Here is a 20576-nt window from a genome sequence, read left to right as displayed (position 1 = left end):
TTCTTCATCTCTTACGAGCATCCTTTTTGACAAATTTGAACAACTTTAACCTTATAAATATATTGACATATTTGTCACGTTTAGTTATAAATAAATAATTGATCTATTTTTGCCACATCAATTCAGTTGAGTTGTTATGAATAGACTTTTTCAAAAATCAATATTTATTAGTGATTCAATGTTGAAAAATGGTGATAACAGTAAGTAATAACAATGACAGATCAGGTGATGACGAGTATGGCATGATCAATTGATTATGTTGATAAAGATTGTACAATGGAATTTTGTCCCCGCAAATTGAACTCAAGACTTGAAATTCTTAGCTTGAAATATCTTTTAAAGTTAATCTAGCAATGAAAATAAAGAATTATAATTTCATGATAAATGATATTTTCAATCTTAAGATGTGCAATACTGTAAGCCATGCACACTCTATCTAAAATTTGAAAAATTAGGTAAATATGAATTCATGAAAAAATTATATTTTTAACAGTGGATTCCAAATTTTTTTTTTAAATGAGTATACGAGACTTACACATCTTATAGACATGATATTTTCAATCCTAAGATATCCAAACTCCATCTTTTTAAAAATTGAATAAATATAAAATCTACGTAAATGAAAAACAAGAAGAAATAAATTAGTATTGAAAAATATAGAAACATTATCACTATATCACTATATCACTATCTCACTAGTGTCATAGTCATACGATGTTAAAAGAAAAAAGAAGAAAATCTACAATTATTAAACGAGAAGTGCACAACTATAAAGAAATTATATAAAATTAATCTCATAAATTGATATCGTTTTATACGATTCGTTAGATTTATTTTATAATAAAAAAAATTTTATAATCTAATAAATCATATAAAATTATGTTAGTTTATGAAATTATTTTTATACGATCATTTTGTGGCTAATTATTTCCCTATTCCATAATTAGGAGAAACTCAAAATATGTGCACTTGTATTATCAGAAATTTAAAATACAAAAATATTTCTTAAATTTTTTAATATAGATTTAAGAAAAATGAAAAATTAGCCACAAAGAGTATGATTACAGAGTAGGACTATTTGAAAATCTTTAAGCTGCAAAACTTTCAAATAAAATTATTTTAAAATAAATTGTAAAGAGTTGGTGTAATTATCCGTTTATTTATATTTTTTTAATAAAACTTTTTCTATTGCAAGATATTGATGATGTCAAAATCTATTTAGAAAAGACGTTCAAACCTGAAGTCCACACTGCTGGTAACTTCATCGTTTTTCAAGAAAAGAGACAGAGAAATGAGAGCCAATCCCTTTTCTGAACTCTGATGCACGAAAAATACAACCCATTTTCATCGTAATTTTATTGCTTCTGCTGAATTCATAAAAGAAATTATATATATATATATATATATATAATATATACACACGCATTATATGAATATCGTTCTGAAAGAAAGTCATATTACGAATCGCACTTCAACGACTTTGCGCTCGCATATCTCTCTCTCTCGCTCTCTTCTCAGACTCCTCAAGAGACCAAAAAAACTGACTTCATCTGCATCTACGAAAAGCCAGCTACTTCGCGTTTCCGTAGTTTCGCTTTCTCTCGGTTTTTGGATCGGTTTCCGGAGACGAAATAGAATTCGATTTGAGAGAGAAGGCAAAGGATGGGGTGCGTGGGCGTAATTCTGAAACACCCCGATGACTTTTACCCGCTGATGAAGCTGAAGATAGCTGCTAGGCACGCCGAGAAGCAGATCCCTCCCGAACCACACTGGGCTTTTTGCTACAGCATGCTCCACAAGGTCTCTCGTAGCTTCGCTCTCGTTATTCAGCAGCTCCCTACCGAGCTTCGCAACGCTGTAAGCTTTCCTCCTGCACTTTACGTATGTCTTGTATTGTATAGAATTATGGTTAGTCCGGGTTTGATTTTCTTCCATTTTTTCGTAGGTGGCGTACGTTTCTGTTTTAATTTGCGTGGGGGCAGGGGAGTGTGCAATCTGAATGATTTTGGTGGTTTTGTTTGTGATTCGTAATGTTCTTGTTCTGGAAAGTGATTGGTTGTTTGGGATTTTGAATGATATGAATGTGATTATCTGGGTTCGGGTTTGGCCATCTTGTGGTCGGATTACTCCCTGTTTTACTTTCTAGCAATGTATCATATTTGATGCCTCAGTGATGCTTTTCACGGTTTTGCAGGTATGCATATTCTATTTGGTTCTTCGAGCCCTTGATACTGTTGGTATGTTCCCATTATCTATCGAGTAATGTTGGTATCGAGGCTTGTACATTTGAGGCTTGTATATATCATTATTCTTATCTATAACCTTATATTTTATATGTGATTTTTCTTCGTTAATTTTCTGTCTGAGGGAATGAATTTAAGGTCTCTGTATCAAATCGGTTGTTTACGTCTTGTGTAAAATGCAAGCTTGGTGTGTCTTTTCATTAAACTTGAAATTCTTTACGAGACCACGTTTCATTTACATGTCGGTAGCTCTAGTTATATTTTTTTATGGGTAATATCAGATCATGAATGAAGGTTATAAAGTTATGTTTGTGTTGACAGAGGAATAGTGGAGACTACCAGCCAGGCACTTTCATTTTAAATACCTTAGTCTCATCAGGGATTTGTTAAAGAATACAACTTCTCACTGTGGGTTGCATTTATTGATGTCAATACTCAACTCTCTGTTGGACTTTGTTCTGAATGTTGGTGAATTTCATTCAAACTTATACATGATTTCCTTCATCAAGTTCTAAATTTAGAATCACAAGGCTGCATATGTTTAATAGCTTCTCACTCTATCAAACTGATATCATTTTCGTAATGTTCTTCCATAGATTGTTACATACAAAGCAATAAAAAAAAAGCTGTTGGTTTTGTTTTGGCATCAATTTCAATTCCTTTTGGATTCCAACTCTCAGTTCTATGTGTTATTATCGATTCACCCAACTAATTAACTTTTCCATGATGTTATTCTTTCAGAGGATGATACAAGCATACCTACAGATGTTAAAGTGCCTATCTTGACAGCTTTTCAGCATCACATTTATGATTGCGACTGGCATTTTTCTTGTGAGTTATATGAAATTTTGCACTGTTATTTCTCACTTTATTTTTCTAGATTCTATAGAGTGAGGAACTTTTCATCTATTTCATTCTGCCATAAAAAAAATCCAATTTGATACACATTATTGACACAAGTTATTAAATTCATTAAGAAATCACTTGTAGTGCTTGTAGGTAGCCAATTAAGTGGGTGATTTGAGCTGTAGTTTTGTGGACCACATTTTATTTCTTCAATTCTGTTGCTGTTAACCCTTTTGTTTGTCAGTGTGTCTCATACATACATATGTACATATATGCATGTAGTTGTAAGCAAAACGATTTAACCAATTTCTAATATCTGTTATTGAGTTTCTTTAATTGATTTTCATGTGCTATTTTATCCAATTTATTACCTGTGTATGTGTAAAGTTTCCAATCTCAGCTTAATGCCGTAGGCTTCCAAACCAAGGACTTGAGCATTCTTATTTAATCATTTTATCTCTTACAAGTCCTCTTGTATTCCATCTTGTGATTCTTGTGTACTTTGGGCTATGCTTATTCTATTAATACAATCGTTTACTTATCAAAAACAAATTTTATCTCTTACAAGAAAAAGGTTCCATATTTATTATGTTCTTGAAAAAAAGTCCATGGAAATCAGTTTTAGGTATGATTATCTGTTGCATGTCTGTTAACATGTGAAAGAAAATTGAGTCTTCATCCATCTACTGATATTTCTTCTATTCTGCTTAAAGGCGGTACAAAGAACTACAAAGTTCTCATGGACCAATTTCACCATGTATCAACTGCTTTTCTGGAGCTTGGAAAGAGGTTACTTTTTCTATGAATAACTGAAATGATTTTCTGAGGACGTGAGAACATTGGTTTCATTTTTTGATATTTCCTGTTACAGCTTTTCCTTCCATGACCTGATCATAATCTGAATCACCGGTTCCCTTGTTTTCTTAACTTTTTATGTACAGTTATTTGTTGCTGATACTGCACCTATATGGGGTTTGTCTCTTATTTCTTTTAGTTAGTAGTTTATAACATGGTATGTACAATATCTATGTTACCCTTGCATTTCTTCTGTATCGCTGAATGTTCTGAAGTAGTTAATGAGGTGTGCTGAAACTATACAGTCAACTAGGTTATTTTCTAGATTGAATCTTTTTTTTCCCTAAGTCTACTGTTTGTGGGATACATAATGAATAGTTAGTCCCGCTGGTTCAATATGCTGATAAATTATATTATCAACTGCTTCTTCAACATATTGTTGATGTTTTTAAATTGGAATACTCAAGTTAAGATGCCTAGAGTGATTGTTTAAGACACTCTAGAATCTAAAGATCCCATTAGGGTCCAAGAAAAGTTATGGACCATGTTTTATTGGTCCCTTTGTGTGATTGTGCCCTTTCTAAGTCTGCGTCAAATGAATAACTGACTTGGGATCTATAGGATATGCTATATGATTCAAAACTTTGCAGCATCTGTATTTATGTCACTTATAAATAGTTGTATGATTTCTTGCTTTACATTCTTTTGGAAAATAACTTACATTACTCCTGTCAATTTTGCAGTTATCAGGAGGCAATTGAGGATATTACCAAAAGAATGGGCGCAGGAATGGCAAAATTTATATGCAAGGAGGTTTGTTATGCATGCTCATTCTGGAGAAGGGTTAACGGTGGCTGGAGATTTTCATATTGTTTTCTTGAGTTTATGTTCATTCATAAATGATCCCCAGTTGGAAATGGTTCGCTGGGGGAACTAATGATATTAAATGACACAAGTTTTCCATCATTATAATGACCTGCCCAAAGGGTGCTACCTAGCCGAATCCGACAAAAGCTTGTATCAGAATTTCATCTGTGTAATTGGACCATCCCTGCCACCCTTCCCACCCACCACAAAATAAAGTAAATTGTACGGTTTTTTCTTAGGCCTATGATACCATAAGTTACTAAGAGCAGCTCACAGCTTTCTCCGTTTTTTGTCATATGTTATCCAAATTAGATATGTATATTTTTTTTTTGTCATATGTTATCCAAATTAGATATATATTCCCCATTTGGTGGGTATATTTCAGTTATGTAGTGAGCTATATTTTTTTCACCAGAAATCATGTTCTCTTAGGAAGTAATTAAGGCTAGTTTGGATCATTAAAATGCCCCACCATTTATTGGAACTGCTCTCTATAAGCTGAAGAGCTGAAGACACAATGTACAAAATGCAAAGAAAGTACGTATTTGTGTGACACCCATATATATTTCCTCATGCTGCAGGTAGAGACCATTAATGACTATGATGAATACTGCCACTACGTAGCGGGACTTGTTGGACTTGGTTTGTCCAAGCTTTTCCATGCCTCTGGGTCAGAAGATTTGGCTTCAGATTATCTCTCAAATTCAATGGGTTTATTTCTTCAGGTAATGCATAAATATTTGGAGCAACCAATGAATTCACTTTAGTTCCTTTTGCTTGGAAGTTTGATACAATACTAGACATTCTACAATCACAGAAAACAAACATAATACGAGATTATCTTGAGGATATTAACGAGATACCAAAGTCTCGCATGTTTTGGCCTCGTGAGATCTGGAGGAAGTATGTTAACAAACTTGAGGTACAACTCTTTTCCATGTTTTATCTCAATTCTACTACTTGGTCTCTTTTTCCATGATTGTTGCCTTCTCATGTATGCAAACCAAATTTTATCACCGATCTTCAGTAGAGTGGTAGGAGTCTAAAAACCATAAAACCGTACTTCAACATCATAATATTGAGTTTTTCTCTTCTCATTGACATTTTTTCAATGTTTGTGATCCAGGACTTGAAATACGAGGAAAACTCTGAAAAGGCAGTGCAATGTTTGAATGACATGGTCACCAATGCTTTGATGCATGTGGAAGATTGCTTGAAGTACATGGCTGCCTTACGAGATCCCTCAATATTTCGATTTTGTGCTATTCCCCAGGTACGGAATCTTCTCAATGAACTTTGTGGCTTTTTTTAGTTAATGTTTTTAAGAAAAAGGTAATAAATGAATAAACTCTGAGCTTTTATTTTTATCATGTCCAATAATTTGACATATAGGCATGAGTGTATGCATTTATGCACATGTAACTTGTAAAGTTACAACTTTTCATATATTTATTCTGATCTGCATGTGGTACAAAATCTGAAGTTCCTGATTTGTGGTGTGTGGTTTTAGATTTTTTTTTTCTTTCATGTTTAAAAATAATTATTAGATGTTTCTTCCTAGATCATGGCAATTGGAACACTGGCATTGTGCTACAACAACATTGAAGTCTTCCGAGGTGTAGTGAAAATGAGGCGTGGTAAGTTAATCATCCCTTTCAGCAGAAACTGAATGCATGTCAGACAACCAAGAATTTGATCAGCATGTGTGGAGGTCTCTTGGAAATTAAATTTTGCATCTTCCATACATCTGTTTTTCTCTTATATAGGGTCATTGAGAAAAAAGGAATTATCACTGCAGATCTTTGCTCTCATTTAAGCTACCTAAAAGTTTTCTCAGTTTTGGTGATGTGGAGTGTTGTGGTAGAATGCTGTACCACATCAATTTCATGAGACATTTGAATGGGCCTTTGCGAGCTCTCATGCCATTGTTGGCAACTCTTTAGACCTTTCTACTTTATGTACGTAGTGCGGTTTCTTTTAAAGTGATGACTTGTGGGGAAAAAAGATATGGACTTGCTTTAAGGTGGACACTAAGGGAGCTAGTAGCCTACAAAGAACAGTTTTATATTCACTGCAGTCACTGCACCTTGGCTTAAAACCTAGCAGTGATTTCCTTGGGGGTTGTTGGGCCAATCTGAAACTATACGAATGGCAGTGCTGCTGTTGGGTTCACATTTGGCCATCGTGCAATTATCTGACAAACTGGTGGTTGAAATAAGAAATGGAGAGATGTTATGTATGCTTATGGACTTTGACTTTGATCCATTTCTTCGAAGAACTGCTGATGGATGACTTATTAAAATGATGGGTTTTCTTAACCTGACTGTATTAGCTATTTTATCATATCATATGCTTCTCACAATGTTTCCCACACTTCATTTTTTGATGATCTGGAGCCTCACCATGGCAGGCTCTCGGAACCCACCCCTAGGAAGGAAACCTTGTATACACAACCCCACCTTCCAGAACCTGCTTAAACTATAACGCAATACAACATTTGATGTCCTTTTTTCATTTTATGAAAAAGAAAATAACAGCGTATTTAGATAAATAATAAAGGGTTGTGATGCTGTCATTCCTAGTTCTCTCTCATATTTATCGTGTGATAGTTTCCATCCAAATGGTATTCATTGATTGTGGTTATGTTGTCTAGGTCTTACTGCCAAAGTCATTGACCGAACAAAAATGATGGCTGATGTCTATGGTGCTTTCTTTGATTTCTCTTGTATGCTAAAGTCGAAGGTACGATGCTTTTCTTAATATTTAGCAAGATATGTTCAATTGCAGCAAAATATTTATTCTGTTGTGTTCATATATTGGAAGTATCTTTCATATCCTATGCTTCTAGAATTTGTCATAAACCAGTTTGGACGTATTGATTGTTCTTCCAGACCCCTAGATACGATGACCTGCATTTTTTATGCCAAACAGATTTTCTGGACATGAATTCTGTTTGTGGGAACGAAATAAATATTCAATGCTTCCAAGCTATGTGGACATATTTATACTTTTGCTATGGAGGAAGTGTTATACTAACATATTTCAGCTGTGTTGTTTCTGTTGTGAAACCAAGCTTCTAATCTGTTTCTTACTGCATAACGCGCTATTGACTACTATAGGTCAACAAGAGTGACCCTAATGCAACAAAAACGTTGAGCAGGCTGGAAGCAGTACAGAAAACCTGCAGGGATTCTGGAGTCCTTAACAAAAGGTTGTCACAGTTTCTATATGTCTTCTATGAACTTCATACATGTTTTGTGACTGTTATTGCTGTCATTTTTATATAATTTCTGACCAACTTTTTTATGGATTTTGTCAGAAAATCTTACATAGTCAGGAGCCAGCCTAGATACAATTCTGCTCTTGTAAGTATCTGCTAATATATCAACCTGATGTTGTTTCCAAACACTTGACGGTTCTCTTTATTTGAGCCACCCTCTCCCATATTATAGTTAGAAAATCTAATGCTAATATGTCGACCTCAAATGCAGATTGTTATGCTGTTCATTGTATTGTCCATCCTTTTTGCTTATCTCAATGCCAAACGACCAAACAATTAAAGTAAGTTTTCATCGGCGTTAAAATTGATGATTTGATGGAACAATTAAAAGACGATTATTATTTTCTTTGACGGCCTGCTGCTGATTTTGTTGTTTGGTGTTTATGCAGAACTTCTCGAGTTTCCTGTCGGCATGGTTGGCTTCCATGTGCATGCTTTGTTCGATAAAACTCGATTTATGTTTGTGTTCAATATCATTAATATATATATATACATAAATTTGAAGATTGTATATCAACTATAAAGATACCAAATACAGTTCATGTAGTTCCCAACCTCTTCGGAGAAAACCTTTAACCTGTAGTTTCCAAACTTGATGCATCAAATGAGCCCCAGTTTAGTACTTTTCCTTGAAATGTTAAGCATTGGACACTTGAGATATCTATTACATTTTTCTTTCTTTCACCCTCAATTAGACTGTTTACAGTTTTTGGCGATGGCTCCACTTGTTCCCTGCCATGACTCCCACCGTGAGAAAAAGAGATATTTTCCCGTTTGCTTGATCCAAATCGTAGTGGAAAAATTTAATTGTAAGCGATTCTGCGTCCTAATACGCGCACCCATTCAAGATGATTGGTTAGAAAATAGATTTTATTGAAAACAGTACTAATTTGAATTTAGAATATGAATGCAATAATATTAATACACAAATTGATACGTAGACTTACTTGTACCTAATAAAACTCAATGGTAGCAGTGCTTCTACTTTTTAACCTTTGCGTGTGAAATCTCAGCTCCATGACGCACATTGTATTCTCTATATTTGAAAACAAGAAAATAACCACGTGGCAGGGGCTACGATGTTCAGATAATCTTTCTCCCAAGTTCCGTTGCACTGTAAAACCATCATGTGTTGAATGGTTGGGAAAGGAAAATTTCTTTTTAAGTCATAACAAGGCTATAGAGAACGTAAGATTTACAACCAGAGGGATAGTCTAAGAAGGTGAAGTAGAAAACAAAAGATAGAAAATGAAGAAAGGGGCCATCTATTTCACTCATCATCAACACGTACAAATAAGGACATCTTTGCACATGCAGCTTGAAGTTTCGTTTCTAGAAAGAGAAACTCCCCATTCTCTCTTAAAAAACTACTCATATTTTTTGAGTGTTTCCATCAGAGAGGATGCTCGTCTCTGTTCTTTTTTCAGTACCGATCTATGTATATATTTTTATGATAGTGTTTTCTATCTCCTTTCCACCAGCTTGATTTTGGACAGATCTACCGTATTTCGGTAACCGACTATCAACACACACTCCACCACGCAACTCCCCAACTACCTATCTATTGGGATGAAGCGGAACTGCGGCGAGAATCTCGACGTGTGACACTCACGGGTGGCTTGTTATGCAGGTGGTCGTCACACACCGTCGCACCATAATGCGTTTGTCGGCTAGACGTTTCGCACCAGTAGATTCTCCACCTCAAGATCTTCCAAATCTACCCCATCCCATCTCACACTCACTGGTGTCTGGTCTCCACGTGCCACCATATGTGCGTGTGAAGAAACTTGGCCCACCGCAATCCAGCCCATCCGATGTTGGTCTTTGACTCTTCCTACTATGTTTCTGCCTTCCCTAACCGATGATCTTGAGGAAATGAATACAGGTCTCTTTGAGAAACATGTCAAGTCAACAAACTACAGTGCACCTTCAGTTTCCACCGCCTCCAACGGTAGCTTCATAGTTCGCAAAGCTGTGCAAACTATAAAAAATCGTCATTTAAGATAGTGCCCTCTTTGCAGGGTATGGGTGGGGACCAAGTATTTGGTCTAAAACCCTCTCTTTTTTTTTCTTTTTTTTTTTTACTTTTTCTTACTTTTGCAATGTAATTGTTGTAATGGAGTGTTTGTTGAAAAATCCCACCCCCTCCTCATATATCTTCCGTTTTCCTTATTTGAATTATATATTTACTTGGTTAGGGAAAAAAAAAATGACACCTTTGCACAAAAAGGGGCCATAAAATTAGAAAGAAATGTTTATAACATTTGAGAGACCAAAGAAGGGTAAGCCAGCATCTATTTCACATAGATATATGTAACATTGTGCGTTCTATTTGCAAGAAAACAAGATACACCTTGGAGGCTGGAGCAAAACATCCACACGTACAAAATCCTTAGGCTAAAGATGCCAAAAGAACACAATAGCTCAGAACACTTCAGCCACCTTGCTTGCAAGAACACGTTCCCTTCTTTCAATGTACCCGAATGGAAACCAACCTGCTTTCCCTTGGCATTCACCCTCAGCCCACCCATTGTTTGTCACCTGTCCAGAAGACAGAACATGATTGATTATACTTGGGCAGGATTCCTGGATTCGGCACATGTAGAACATAACAGACAATAAAAAAGCTTTTGACAGGAACCCGCGACATGCTCCTTTTGGAAGAAATTGCATACGCAATCACTGAACATGATTTTTGCCCCACGAAAACCCAACAGGATAAGCAGTTTCCTCTAACCACCAAACAAAAACTAACCCAAAAGTTGTTGATGTGCTATATTCTATATTATAGTTGTATGAAAGAAAATTAGCATCATTATCTTTCAAAAATATTATGTTAGACTTAAGATTATTTCAGAAAATATTTTCACTTATTATCATGTCAGTGGGTCGGGCCAAGCCAAAATGGGTTGCAATCAGGTTTGCATTCACCAAATCAGTTTAAGTTGACAGACATTACTAGCCAAACTATCAAAAAAGGGAACAAAGTATATAAAGTGTTAGATTATAAAGCTGTTTTAAGTAATTAAGTCAAGCAAGCTGCGAACCTTTCGGACAACAATGTAGTCACCAATTGACAAATTGAGCTCCACATCAGATTCGGCTTGGTATGGATGCACAACCTGCAACAGAATTACATATCATCACATACAATCAAAAGACAAATTCGTTATTAAACACAGCTTGCTCATAGACCCGGTGGCTAGACCAGGCTGGCTGTTTAATAAGATCAGATGTGGCCAAAATCTAGTCAAATCCATTGACCCATCAGAGTTTTATTCTGGCCTGACTGACCCAGCCATGTTTCAATGACCTAGTTGGGTTTGGTTTTAACCTGGTCAAAATCCAGCAAACCCATTCACCCATCAGGGTTTATGTCTGACCTGTGCGACCCAGCCACATTCCAATGAGCTAGCCGGGTTTGGTCTTAACCCTAAAAGTATGAGTTTCTTAAAAGATGCAAGTACCATGAGTTGAACTCAAGCTTGCTTGGCAAACAACTAAACCAATAACCACCAATCCATGATAACACCACTGTATTCATTTACCATCTGCTATATTTAATCAAGTATTACTCATATTTCTGATACATGTATATCAACACTCACATTGGAAGTACTGCTAACTACCTAACTTAGCATTTTTAGGTTTTGGCATAAAAAAGCTTACACTGGTATACAAAAACATATGTCTCATTCAGTAACAATTTCAATTTGAATGGGCTGGATCCAACCACCTCCCCCTTTTTTTTTTGTTATTGAAAGAAACTTTTGCATTGTCCTTGGAAAAGGTGGGGAAGTAAAATTAATCCTTGTTCATCTATGGGCACACAAATCATAAGGATATATATCCCCCCGCGCGTGCGCGCACACACATGTAAATACACATAATCAATCTAACAAATATATTATTCCCCATAAAAAATTTATTCGATATTTTATTTGCTTTATTTTTTAAATGTTATAAATAATAGTTAAAAAAATTAAAAAAATATTTCTAGTTTTCTCATCATTCTTAGCATCTCTTTAAAAGTATTATGCGTGGACTAATATTTTGTCAGGATGTGGTCCAACCAAATCCAGTTACCCAATCACTTGATTGGGCCAATGCGGAAGCTACATCAGTCAAAACTTTTTTTTTTTTTTTGATGAGTACATCAGTCAAAACTCGTAGGTAGGAACATGATATACTAAATTACCGACCTCCCCTAAAAAGAAACCCATGGAGTCTGTTGTTCCATTATTGGTTGGAGAAGCATATATGCCATTAACTTCTTCATATGATGGAGGTGGAGGCATTGTGTTATCCATACTAGGAGTAGGAGCTGCTTCAATCCGTTGTCGTTCGGAAATCATCTGTGCATAAAAACGGCTGACAGTAAAAACTCACAAATTGATACAGAAAACTATTGAAGTCATTTTACTGTAAATTCAGTCGCAATGGTAAATAGCATAATGGTTAAGGACATGGTGACATGATTGCATACCTCGCCTTCAAGCTGATCAAGCACCTGAAGCACTCTCTGATGATAAGTATGTTCTGCTTCAACCTTCACAATACAGAAGGAAAAAAGGTGGGCAAAATTTCTAATTTGATTTCCTAAAATATTTATAGATTTGAACCGGTACTAAATTTGGATGGGAATTTTCAGTACCATGGCAATAAGTCGCTGGAGAGTTAACCTCTGTTGTTGAGCTTCAACAGCAGCCATTGCTGCAGCAGCTTCCTTCCCTAGTATTGCCATGTTTGATTTCAAATCTTGTAGCTTTGCTTCAGCTGCTTCCAGTTTCATAACATTCTCACTATTGCCTGGTGTTTCTCTCACTTTTGCTTGGCGTTTCGACACTTCAATTGCCTGTCTAGGTTCAACATGAAGTGTTTTACAGGCTCGTAAGAGTAAAATTACAGTTCCAGTACACTTGTCAAGTCAATATCTCCAGATTTCCAATAAAAAAAGAACCCCAGCAAGAAGCCATCTTGAATAATACCTGAGCCTCAGCTTCTTGTCGCATTCTGTCATAACGCTGGGCAAGATGTCGGGCATCCTCCAATGGCGCTCCCATTACCATTGCTCTTAATGGCTCTGCCACCTAATAATCAAAGCATTCAACAAAATCCCAAAGACATCAAAATGCCAATTAAATGGGAGAATGGTGAGGAACATATTGAATCTGAAATCAACGAATTATATCTAACATAATCAAGACCTAAGATAAGCCTTTCAACAATTCTAAAAAAATCTCAGACAAGGTAACAAGAACTCAAGTGAAATATAAAGGTTTTTTTTTCTTTTTTTGTATTTGGACAATCAACTAGAAGAGGACCATGCACTGGACAAGTCACTTGATTTTCTGCTGCCAACTTAACATAGAGTCATATACCACTTGTACTGCATAAAAGCAGCATTTGATATTTGAAATACCTTGTCAAATACAGTGTCTTGATTTCTCTGTCCAATGGACTACTCTCTCTCTCTCTCAACCCACTAACCCTTTCAGATCCTCTTGTAAGTCCAAGACATATTTCAGCAGTAACTCAGCAAAATGCAATTGCAATTATGCAACTAATAATTGGATCACTACTTGTTCATCCCAAATAAGCATGACCTACTTTGTTTCATCCAGTAAAAGGAATCCCAGGCCTATATATGCAACTTGACAGTTAAAATTGCAAGGACATCTAATCAAACATAATAATTCATGTGAGGAAACATGGACTTGGGAGGTATGGAACAGATATCATGCTCCTGCAACCTACATTCATGGAAATTCATTTTCTGGCACATTAAAATCTTGGTCAAACCTGTGTACCAAGAGCTTTCAGCAGATTTCCACGCTCCTTCTCCATTTGAGCATGAGCACGCCCATAATTCATCGCAGCTCTTGATAATGTACTACCACTCGTACATGTATTTTCCATGCCATATTTCCTGCTATCCTCTGACAACTTTGTTCCTATGAACAAGATATGGTTGACAGAATCAACATTTTAAGTCATTGTACGTCGAATCCTTCTTAAAGAAAATGGCATCAAAGTTCACCAACTCACCAATTTCAACTTGTTTGGAACCTGTGACAATATATCCTTCTACACCACGAACAATATCCCTTTGATAATGCTGAAGATTTAAGGGTGAATCATTGTAAGTCGGGGGAGAAAAATAAAATACATGCTTTAGCATAAAATCTTAGTGAGAAAAAAGAAGATTAAAGATGGACCAGAGGTGGACAAGACAAACCTTCCCAGCACGTGTTGATATGTAAAGCTTCTCAAGTTTCTGATGCTGCTGGAATTCCATCTCATCAGTAACTAGGTTATCTGAACCTCCATATCCCCCTGCCCCAAACTGTTTGAGGACAGCCTAAAAAAGCCCTCAATGTTAACACACGTTATTATTAAAGTAAAACTAACCAAAACAAGATAATGAAATTAAAGGTTAAATAAAGAGCACGCTCTAATTAAGGCATGCATTTTTTTATTAAAAAAAATATATGGAGCTATAAGCAGAAAGAAAGAACGAATGAGGTGGAGCACCAAATCCATGATCAAAGTGAAAGTAAGCACACAAGCCTTATAATCTTTCTTGATTAGCAAGTTAAGCAGACACTTAATAGTCTTGAACCCACAAGTTTCATGGATGTACAAAAAAAGAAGGCCAACGAGCACTGAATACAAGCATGAAAAGCACACCAGGAATATCTGAAATGGCAGAAATACACATATAAATGACTGCACAACAAATAAAGGCCTCCCATAAAATGCTAGTTTATTTTCTAGCAAACCAAAATAAATCCCACGACCAGATCTGTTTTTCCATTTCCACTTTCAAGCATCCAAGAGGAGAATGATATTGCACCACTGTGCTTTCCATGACATCTTATTTACAACCCCATCATGGTAAAGGAGGCTTGAATAGGTAAGACAAACATCAACAGATATGATTGGGAAATCCCAATGGCAAAATAAATTGCATCATTAGTTGCAGTGATAGGACCAGTTTTACTATCTATGGCCTAATTCCAGATAGTAGGTTTAGGACCGAAGACAAGCCAATAACTCTACGTCCTAGCTTATAACAAAATGTACATTTAAAGACGAGAACTTTGCAAACTTAGAAATATTCATTGTGAAATACCCAACAAACCCATTTTTTGATTTATCAAATCAAACCCCTAGATGCAATAGGTTCCATTTCGTGTCCCCAAAACACAGAGTGCCGATTAAAGCCGAAAGGAAAAAAAATTTCCCCAGCTCATCGATCAGCAGCAATGATGGCTTATTAGACAAAAGAAAGCAAAACATTTTGTAGGTTTCTCATTCATTTGCCCAATTCAAAATCAGAATTTGATAGATCCAATACTCGTTGTTACCGTACAAACATGGCTTAGTCGGATAATTAACCAAATATCAGCAAGGATAGCTATTACCGTGTTGCCACATTCCAAACAAGCCCAAATTAAGAAAATGTTTTTACTAAAACAATGTATAAACCGAACAAAAAAAGATTTTGGAGGAAAATCAAATAAAAAGAATAACAAAAAGATTATATCTTTAGCATTACAACGGATCTAGTTGCCATGAACAGGTGAAAATATTAGGCGATCTGGTCTAAAAACTTGGCCGTAATGATCAAATTGAGAGAGAGAGAGAGAGAACCTGCTGTTGCCTAGCGACCTGTTCTCGGAGCTTGGTGGCTTGCTTTCTAATAGCCTCCATTCACGACAGACCGGATTTAAACTGCTCGAGCAGACTTTCGGTCTCGGACAAAGGATAAGCAGCCGAGTTTTAAGACAGAGAGACAGGGCGGGGGGTGGGGTGGGGTGAAGGTTCAAATGTGTACTTCGGGTCGTCAGTTTGAACTTTTGGTCCCCTGGTTCAGGCACTATCGAATTGGGGAGAGACAAAGAAAAGCAAAACAGGATTTGAAATCTCCAACGATATATTATAAAGAAACTTACAACAAAATAAAACTTACAAATAATCTTTATACGAATTCTTTCATAGAATAATTACTGCAAAAAATCCGAATAATTGAATCTTATAATAACTTTACAACTGATATCCATGTTTTTCAGCCTCTTGCCTTCATTCCACGAGAAGCGGGTTTTTTTGTTGGCTAGTTTAGGGTGAGTTTGGATCCATCTCAACTCATTATTACAATTTTTTTAAATCTCAATATAAAATATAATAAACAATTCAACTTTTTCAAATTCTAAAATAATAATAATATTAAATAATAATATTAAAAAATAATATTTTAACAATATTTTATCATCTCAACTTAACTCACTTCAATATTCAAACACGGTACTCTTGAATCATTAACATCTGTAAGAGCATTGGCATTGGCTTCATCAAAGTCATCTTCAAAATTTGATGAAAATTACATGTTTTGCATAAATCTAAAACTTCCTTAGCCAAAACTCCACATTGGATTAGTCATTTGATTCATCAAAATAATAATATAATATTATTTTTTTAATAATATTATTTTTTAATTTTTTGGAACTACACTAATCATATGTTAATTAATAATTTAATTTATATTTAAATTATTGTTTCCCAACTAATTTTTTTCCTCAACTTAATTATCCAACAAATACATTTTTTCAATCAATTTTTTCTTGAAATAGAAAATCAGTTAGAAAAATCATTAATTCTTATTCAAATAGAAATTTAAAATATATAAAAAAAAAATCATTCGGTTACACTTTACTCCAATGACAAATGGGAGGAAGAGTGTCAAGTCATTTTACTCCAATGGCATTCAACTTGCAAGATTAAAACACAATAAAAAATACATTTGCTTGATGAATAGTAACACTTCAAATTTGAAGGATACTATGAATTTACTGTAGCTCGCAACTTCCCATCTATCCTTTTGATGAATCCAATGCAGCTAGATTTTGATCAAATTCATCAAATTTTACATTTGGCTAAGTTTTTGATGAAGCCAATGCCAATGCTCTAAAGCCTCATTTGTATTCGTAACCCATCTTAACCCATCTCAATTCATCTCATCTCATCATTACAACTTTCTTAAATTCTCACACAAAATATAATAAACAATTTAATTTTTTCAAATTTCAAAACAACTTTTCTAAATTTTTACACAAAATATAACAAATAATTCAACTTTTATTTTACTATTCACAAACCATCTCAATCCATCTCAACTCATCTCTGAATCCAAACCACTCTTAAATCTTGCATTTCACGTCATCTTTTAATACATAATGCATCTTTCTTTTATGCTTTTTTTAAAATTTTAAATTTTAAATTATTAGCCACAGGAAAATTAAATTATGGGCATAGAGTTGCCAGTTAAAAAATAATTATGTTGTATAGACTGGGTATTAAATTTGCATGGAAAGAGGTAAATCAATTATTTTAATTATACTCTACCACTGCTGAACTACTCTCCCATTCTCTCTCCCTTCTCCTTCTGAATTCCCTCCTCGGTGTCTTCTATCTATTGTTCCATCTGCTATAATATGTAACATTAGGCTTTTGTGTTAAGGTCTGGGTTATTTGGTTGATTCTGAGAGTGGGAGTGATGAAGTGAGCGGCCCTGAGCTTTTTGGTTCATAACTTCATTTGACACTTCTGCTTTCGCAGTTATAATAGTATTCCATTCCTCTTCATTTGTTTAGATTTCTTTCAAGTTTTAATGTCATCGACAACTCTCAGTTGTAATGGGAAATGCTTTATTTTCTCAAACAGGGTAAGGACATAAGGAAGAATATGAACAAGTTTCATGCCATTGCGAATGGACAAAGACATAGCAGATGCATGCCGATACAGATGAAGACTGTACAAGGTGTAATGCATGCCTTGCTAATTGTGGGAATTTGTGGGAAACTGGACAAAGATGAGGCCAGCACCCTGAACATGGAAGTAAGGTACTTGTTGCAACAGTAGCTGACAGTGGGCTTTGCAATCGATTTGGGTATCTCTGTGTTTATATGCAATCGACGGAATAGAATTCAGTATGTAGTCATATATTGACACCAACTTGTGAATTGGAGACTCTGCTAAGCTTGTAAAAATCCAAGATATACGTTAATTGTCAAATTAGGCTGGCTAGACTGAGGCTGAGGCTGAGGCTGATGGTTTGCCCCCTATACACGCAAAAGGGACTCCAATCCTCGCTACGACGCTATCAAATTAATGTATGGCTGAGTTTGGGAAAGGTTAGTCTCCCTGTTGTTTAGTTGGTAGTGAGCATACAGGCTTAGCTGACCTTGATACCTCGGTATCAACCATAAAGCTACTGTAAGTAGAGGTGTTCAACCGGATCCGAATCCGGTTATGGATCCAAATCCGGATATCCTGCCATAATCGGATTCGGATCCGGACGCTAAAATCCGGGCGGATTAATCCGGATTTAATCCGGCCGGATATCCGGATTTAACCCGGATCTGGGTTATATCCGGATTTAATCCGGGTTTTTTTTTTTTTTTAATGAGCCCATGAAGAATATATATATATATATTACAACAACTACAAAATCCTGATCAAAGTTTGTTTGCAAACTAGGTTAGTTATGAATCTGCCTAAAAACTTTTGGTCCTCACAATCCAAGCAAGTGCCGAGCTCTTTCCATCTTGTGCTCATTTCTAGTGGTTCTGAAAAACACATGCAAGCTTAGAATTAAAAAGTGAGCGTCCAAGTATACTTGCAGTTTGTATGATGATCACCAGATATTGGCCAACAAAGCATCGGCACTCCTGCACACATACTTTCAAGAATTGAATTCCATCCACAGTGTGTTAAGAACACTCCAATCGAGGGGTGGTTCAGCACTTCCTCTTGGGGGCACCAACTAGCTATTAAACCCCTTTCTTTTGTTTCTACCACAAACTCAGCTAGCAAAATAGCCGACTCACCAATAACTAAGTCGGGCCTAATAATCCACAAGAACAGATACTTGCTATTTGCAAGTCCCCAAGCGAACTCAAGCATCTGTTGTGGTGTTAGGAAAGCTATGCTTCCAAAATTCACATACACCACTGAGTGCCTTAGAGTTAAGCCAATGGAGGCACTCAGTTTCTTCTTTCCATACACTATACCCAATTGACTTCAGAGAGTCATTGGGTGATTGATTGAGTAAGAGTTGTTGAGGGCCAATGGCATATACTCGGGGAAACATGGGGTAGAGAGCATCCAAAACTTCTTGCTCTAATGCATCAAATGTGTGAATCACTATTGCTGAAGCTTTAGGAGTTCTCTCTGCTGCTTCAAAGGCAATTTTGAAGTCATTTGGATCTGTGGCTCGAACAATAGTTGGGAGATCCTGCATTCAAATTTCTTTCATGCTTGGAATCCAATCTATAACTGTGTCCAAATAGCCATTTGTTAGATAGCTCTCATCTGCAAAAACAAAGAATGCATGTTTTTAGTTTTAAAACTTAACAATAATGATAACAACGAAATGGAAGATTCGAGGAGAAACACCCTTATAATTGGTACACCTTTAAGCGGTGTAAAGCCTTTGTCCCTAAGAGAAGGAAGCTGCATAAGACCCATTAGGGCGTAAGCATAATTGAATCATTGAGAGAAAGGAGGTCTTGGTTGGCGTTGAAATTCGATGGAGAGAGGTTGTCTGGAATGGTTTCGAATTGAAAGTCAGGCAAACCATCTAAAGAGTTTGGACCTCCAGATTGCAGAAAACGTTGGTGGTTAAACTCAGTGTTAACAAAGGTTATGTGAAAACCTTTAAGATGGAGAAGCTTTGCAAATTTTAGCATTGTCTTTATGTGGCTTTGAACTGGGAATAGAATACAAACTACATGAGGCTTATGTGCACCTACAGTCTTGGAATCCATTTTCCTACATGAGGCTTTAAATAACCCGATTACGAATAACAGGGTCATAGAACCGGATCCGGATTCTTCTCATCTGCCTGGGTGTAATCCAGGCGGATAACCGCCCGAATGCACCCGGATTTCCGGGTTTCGGACCGAATTCGGAAAAAAAGGGGACCGGTTGCACACCCTTAACTGTAAGAGCCTGATCTCTAAGATGAAACTTGGGCATGTCCTTTGTACTGATAAATGGTCTTTCCTTACTTTTTTGTTTTTTTTTTTTTCCATCAAAAGAGTGAGGAGGGACGGTCAGTGTAACTTTCTTCTCTAGATGTGACCATAAGGGTTCCCACTCGCTGCAGCATGTTCGGATTGAGCCATAGCTACTGACTTCGGGTGAAGCAGTCAATTACCGCAACCCCACCAAAGTGCCAGCATGCAAAGGCTACTAAAACTTTGGTTCACAAGTTTTATTAAGACAAACCATTTCGAACCTGGACCTCAAGCTAATGAGGGAAGAACGATCCCCTAACCTTTGCCAACTGGGCTACCACCTTGGTGGTGATATTTTTCCACAAGGAACATTGTTCCCCTTAATTGTCTCTTCTAAACTACTTCAGCCTATTAGCTTAGATTTTAGTAGCCAAGGTACAACACTCTCTCCCAATTCTCTCCTCCAAAACTCAAAATTCTAGCAACCCTCCCTCTTCTTCCAAGAGTGCAATCCTCCTCTATATC

General features: G+C 36.1%; 2 protein-coding genes and 1 pseudogene across 2 annotated transcripts; 1 reads left to right on the top strand and 2 right to left on the bottom strand.

Annotated features, from left to right (window-relative positions):
- The first annotated feature begins 1427 nt into the window (after positions 1–1427).
- On the top strand, positions 1428–8710 carry LOC109006527 (squalene synthase-like). Its single transcript, XM_018985817.2, has 14 exons — positions 1428–1857; positions 2195–2237; positions 2985–3074; positions 3803–3878; positions 4628–4697; positions 5333–5476; positions 5569–5673; positions 5878–6024; positions 6313–6388; positions 7405–7493; positions 7871–7962; positions 8071–8116; positions 8243–8312; positions 8421–8710. Exons 1-13 carry the CDS (start codon positions 1663–1665, stop codon positions 8309–8311), a joined length of 1242 nt encoding a protein of 413 aa, XP_018841362.2. The 5' UTR covers positions 1428–1662; the 3' UTR covers position 8312; positions 8421–8710.
- Positions 8711–10248: 1538 nt separating this feature from the next.
- Positions 10249–15982, bottom strand: LOC109006528 (SH3 domain-containing protein 2-like). The gene is made up of 10 exons (XM_018985819.2): positions 15688–15982; positions 14270–14392; positions 14080–14149; positions 13834–13985; positions 13020–13121; positions 12686–12886; positions 12518–12580; positions 12234–12386; positions 11079–11153; positions 10249–10572 (listed from the first exon to the last, which is right to left on the bottom strand). The coding sequence occupies exons 1-10, from the start codon at positions 15745–15747 to the stop codon at positions 10456–10458; spliced, it is 1116 nt and encodes a 371-aa protein (XP_018841364.1). The 5' UTR covers positions 15748–15982; the 3' UTR covers positions 10249–10455.
- A 2702-nt stretch (positions 15983–18684) lies between these two features.
- On the bottom strand, positions 18685–19859 carry LOC109006475 (annotated as a pseudogene).
- Positions 19860–20576: the final 717 nt, after the last annotated feature.

Source organism: Juglans regia, chromosome 16 (assembly GCF_001411555.2).
Source record: "Juglans regia cultivar Chandler chromosome 16, Walnut 2.0, whole genome shotgun sequence".
Lineage (NCBI taxonomy): Eukaryota > Viridiplantae > Streptophyta > Magnoliopsida > Fagales > Juglandaceae > Juglans > Juglans regia.
The sequence above is the reverse complement of the archived record's forward strand: the minus strand, read 5'-3'. Positions and strand labels throughout refer to the sequence as shown.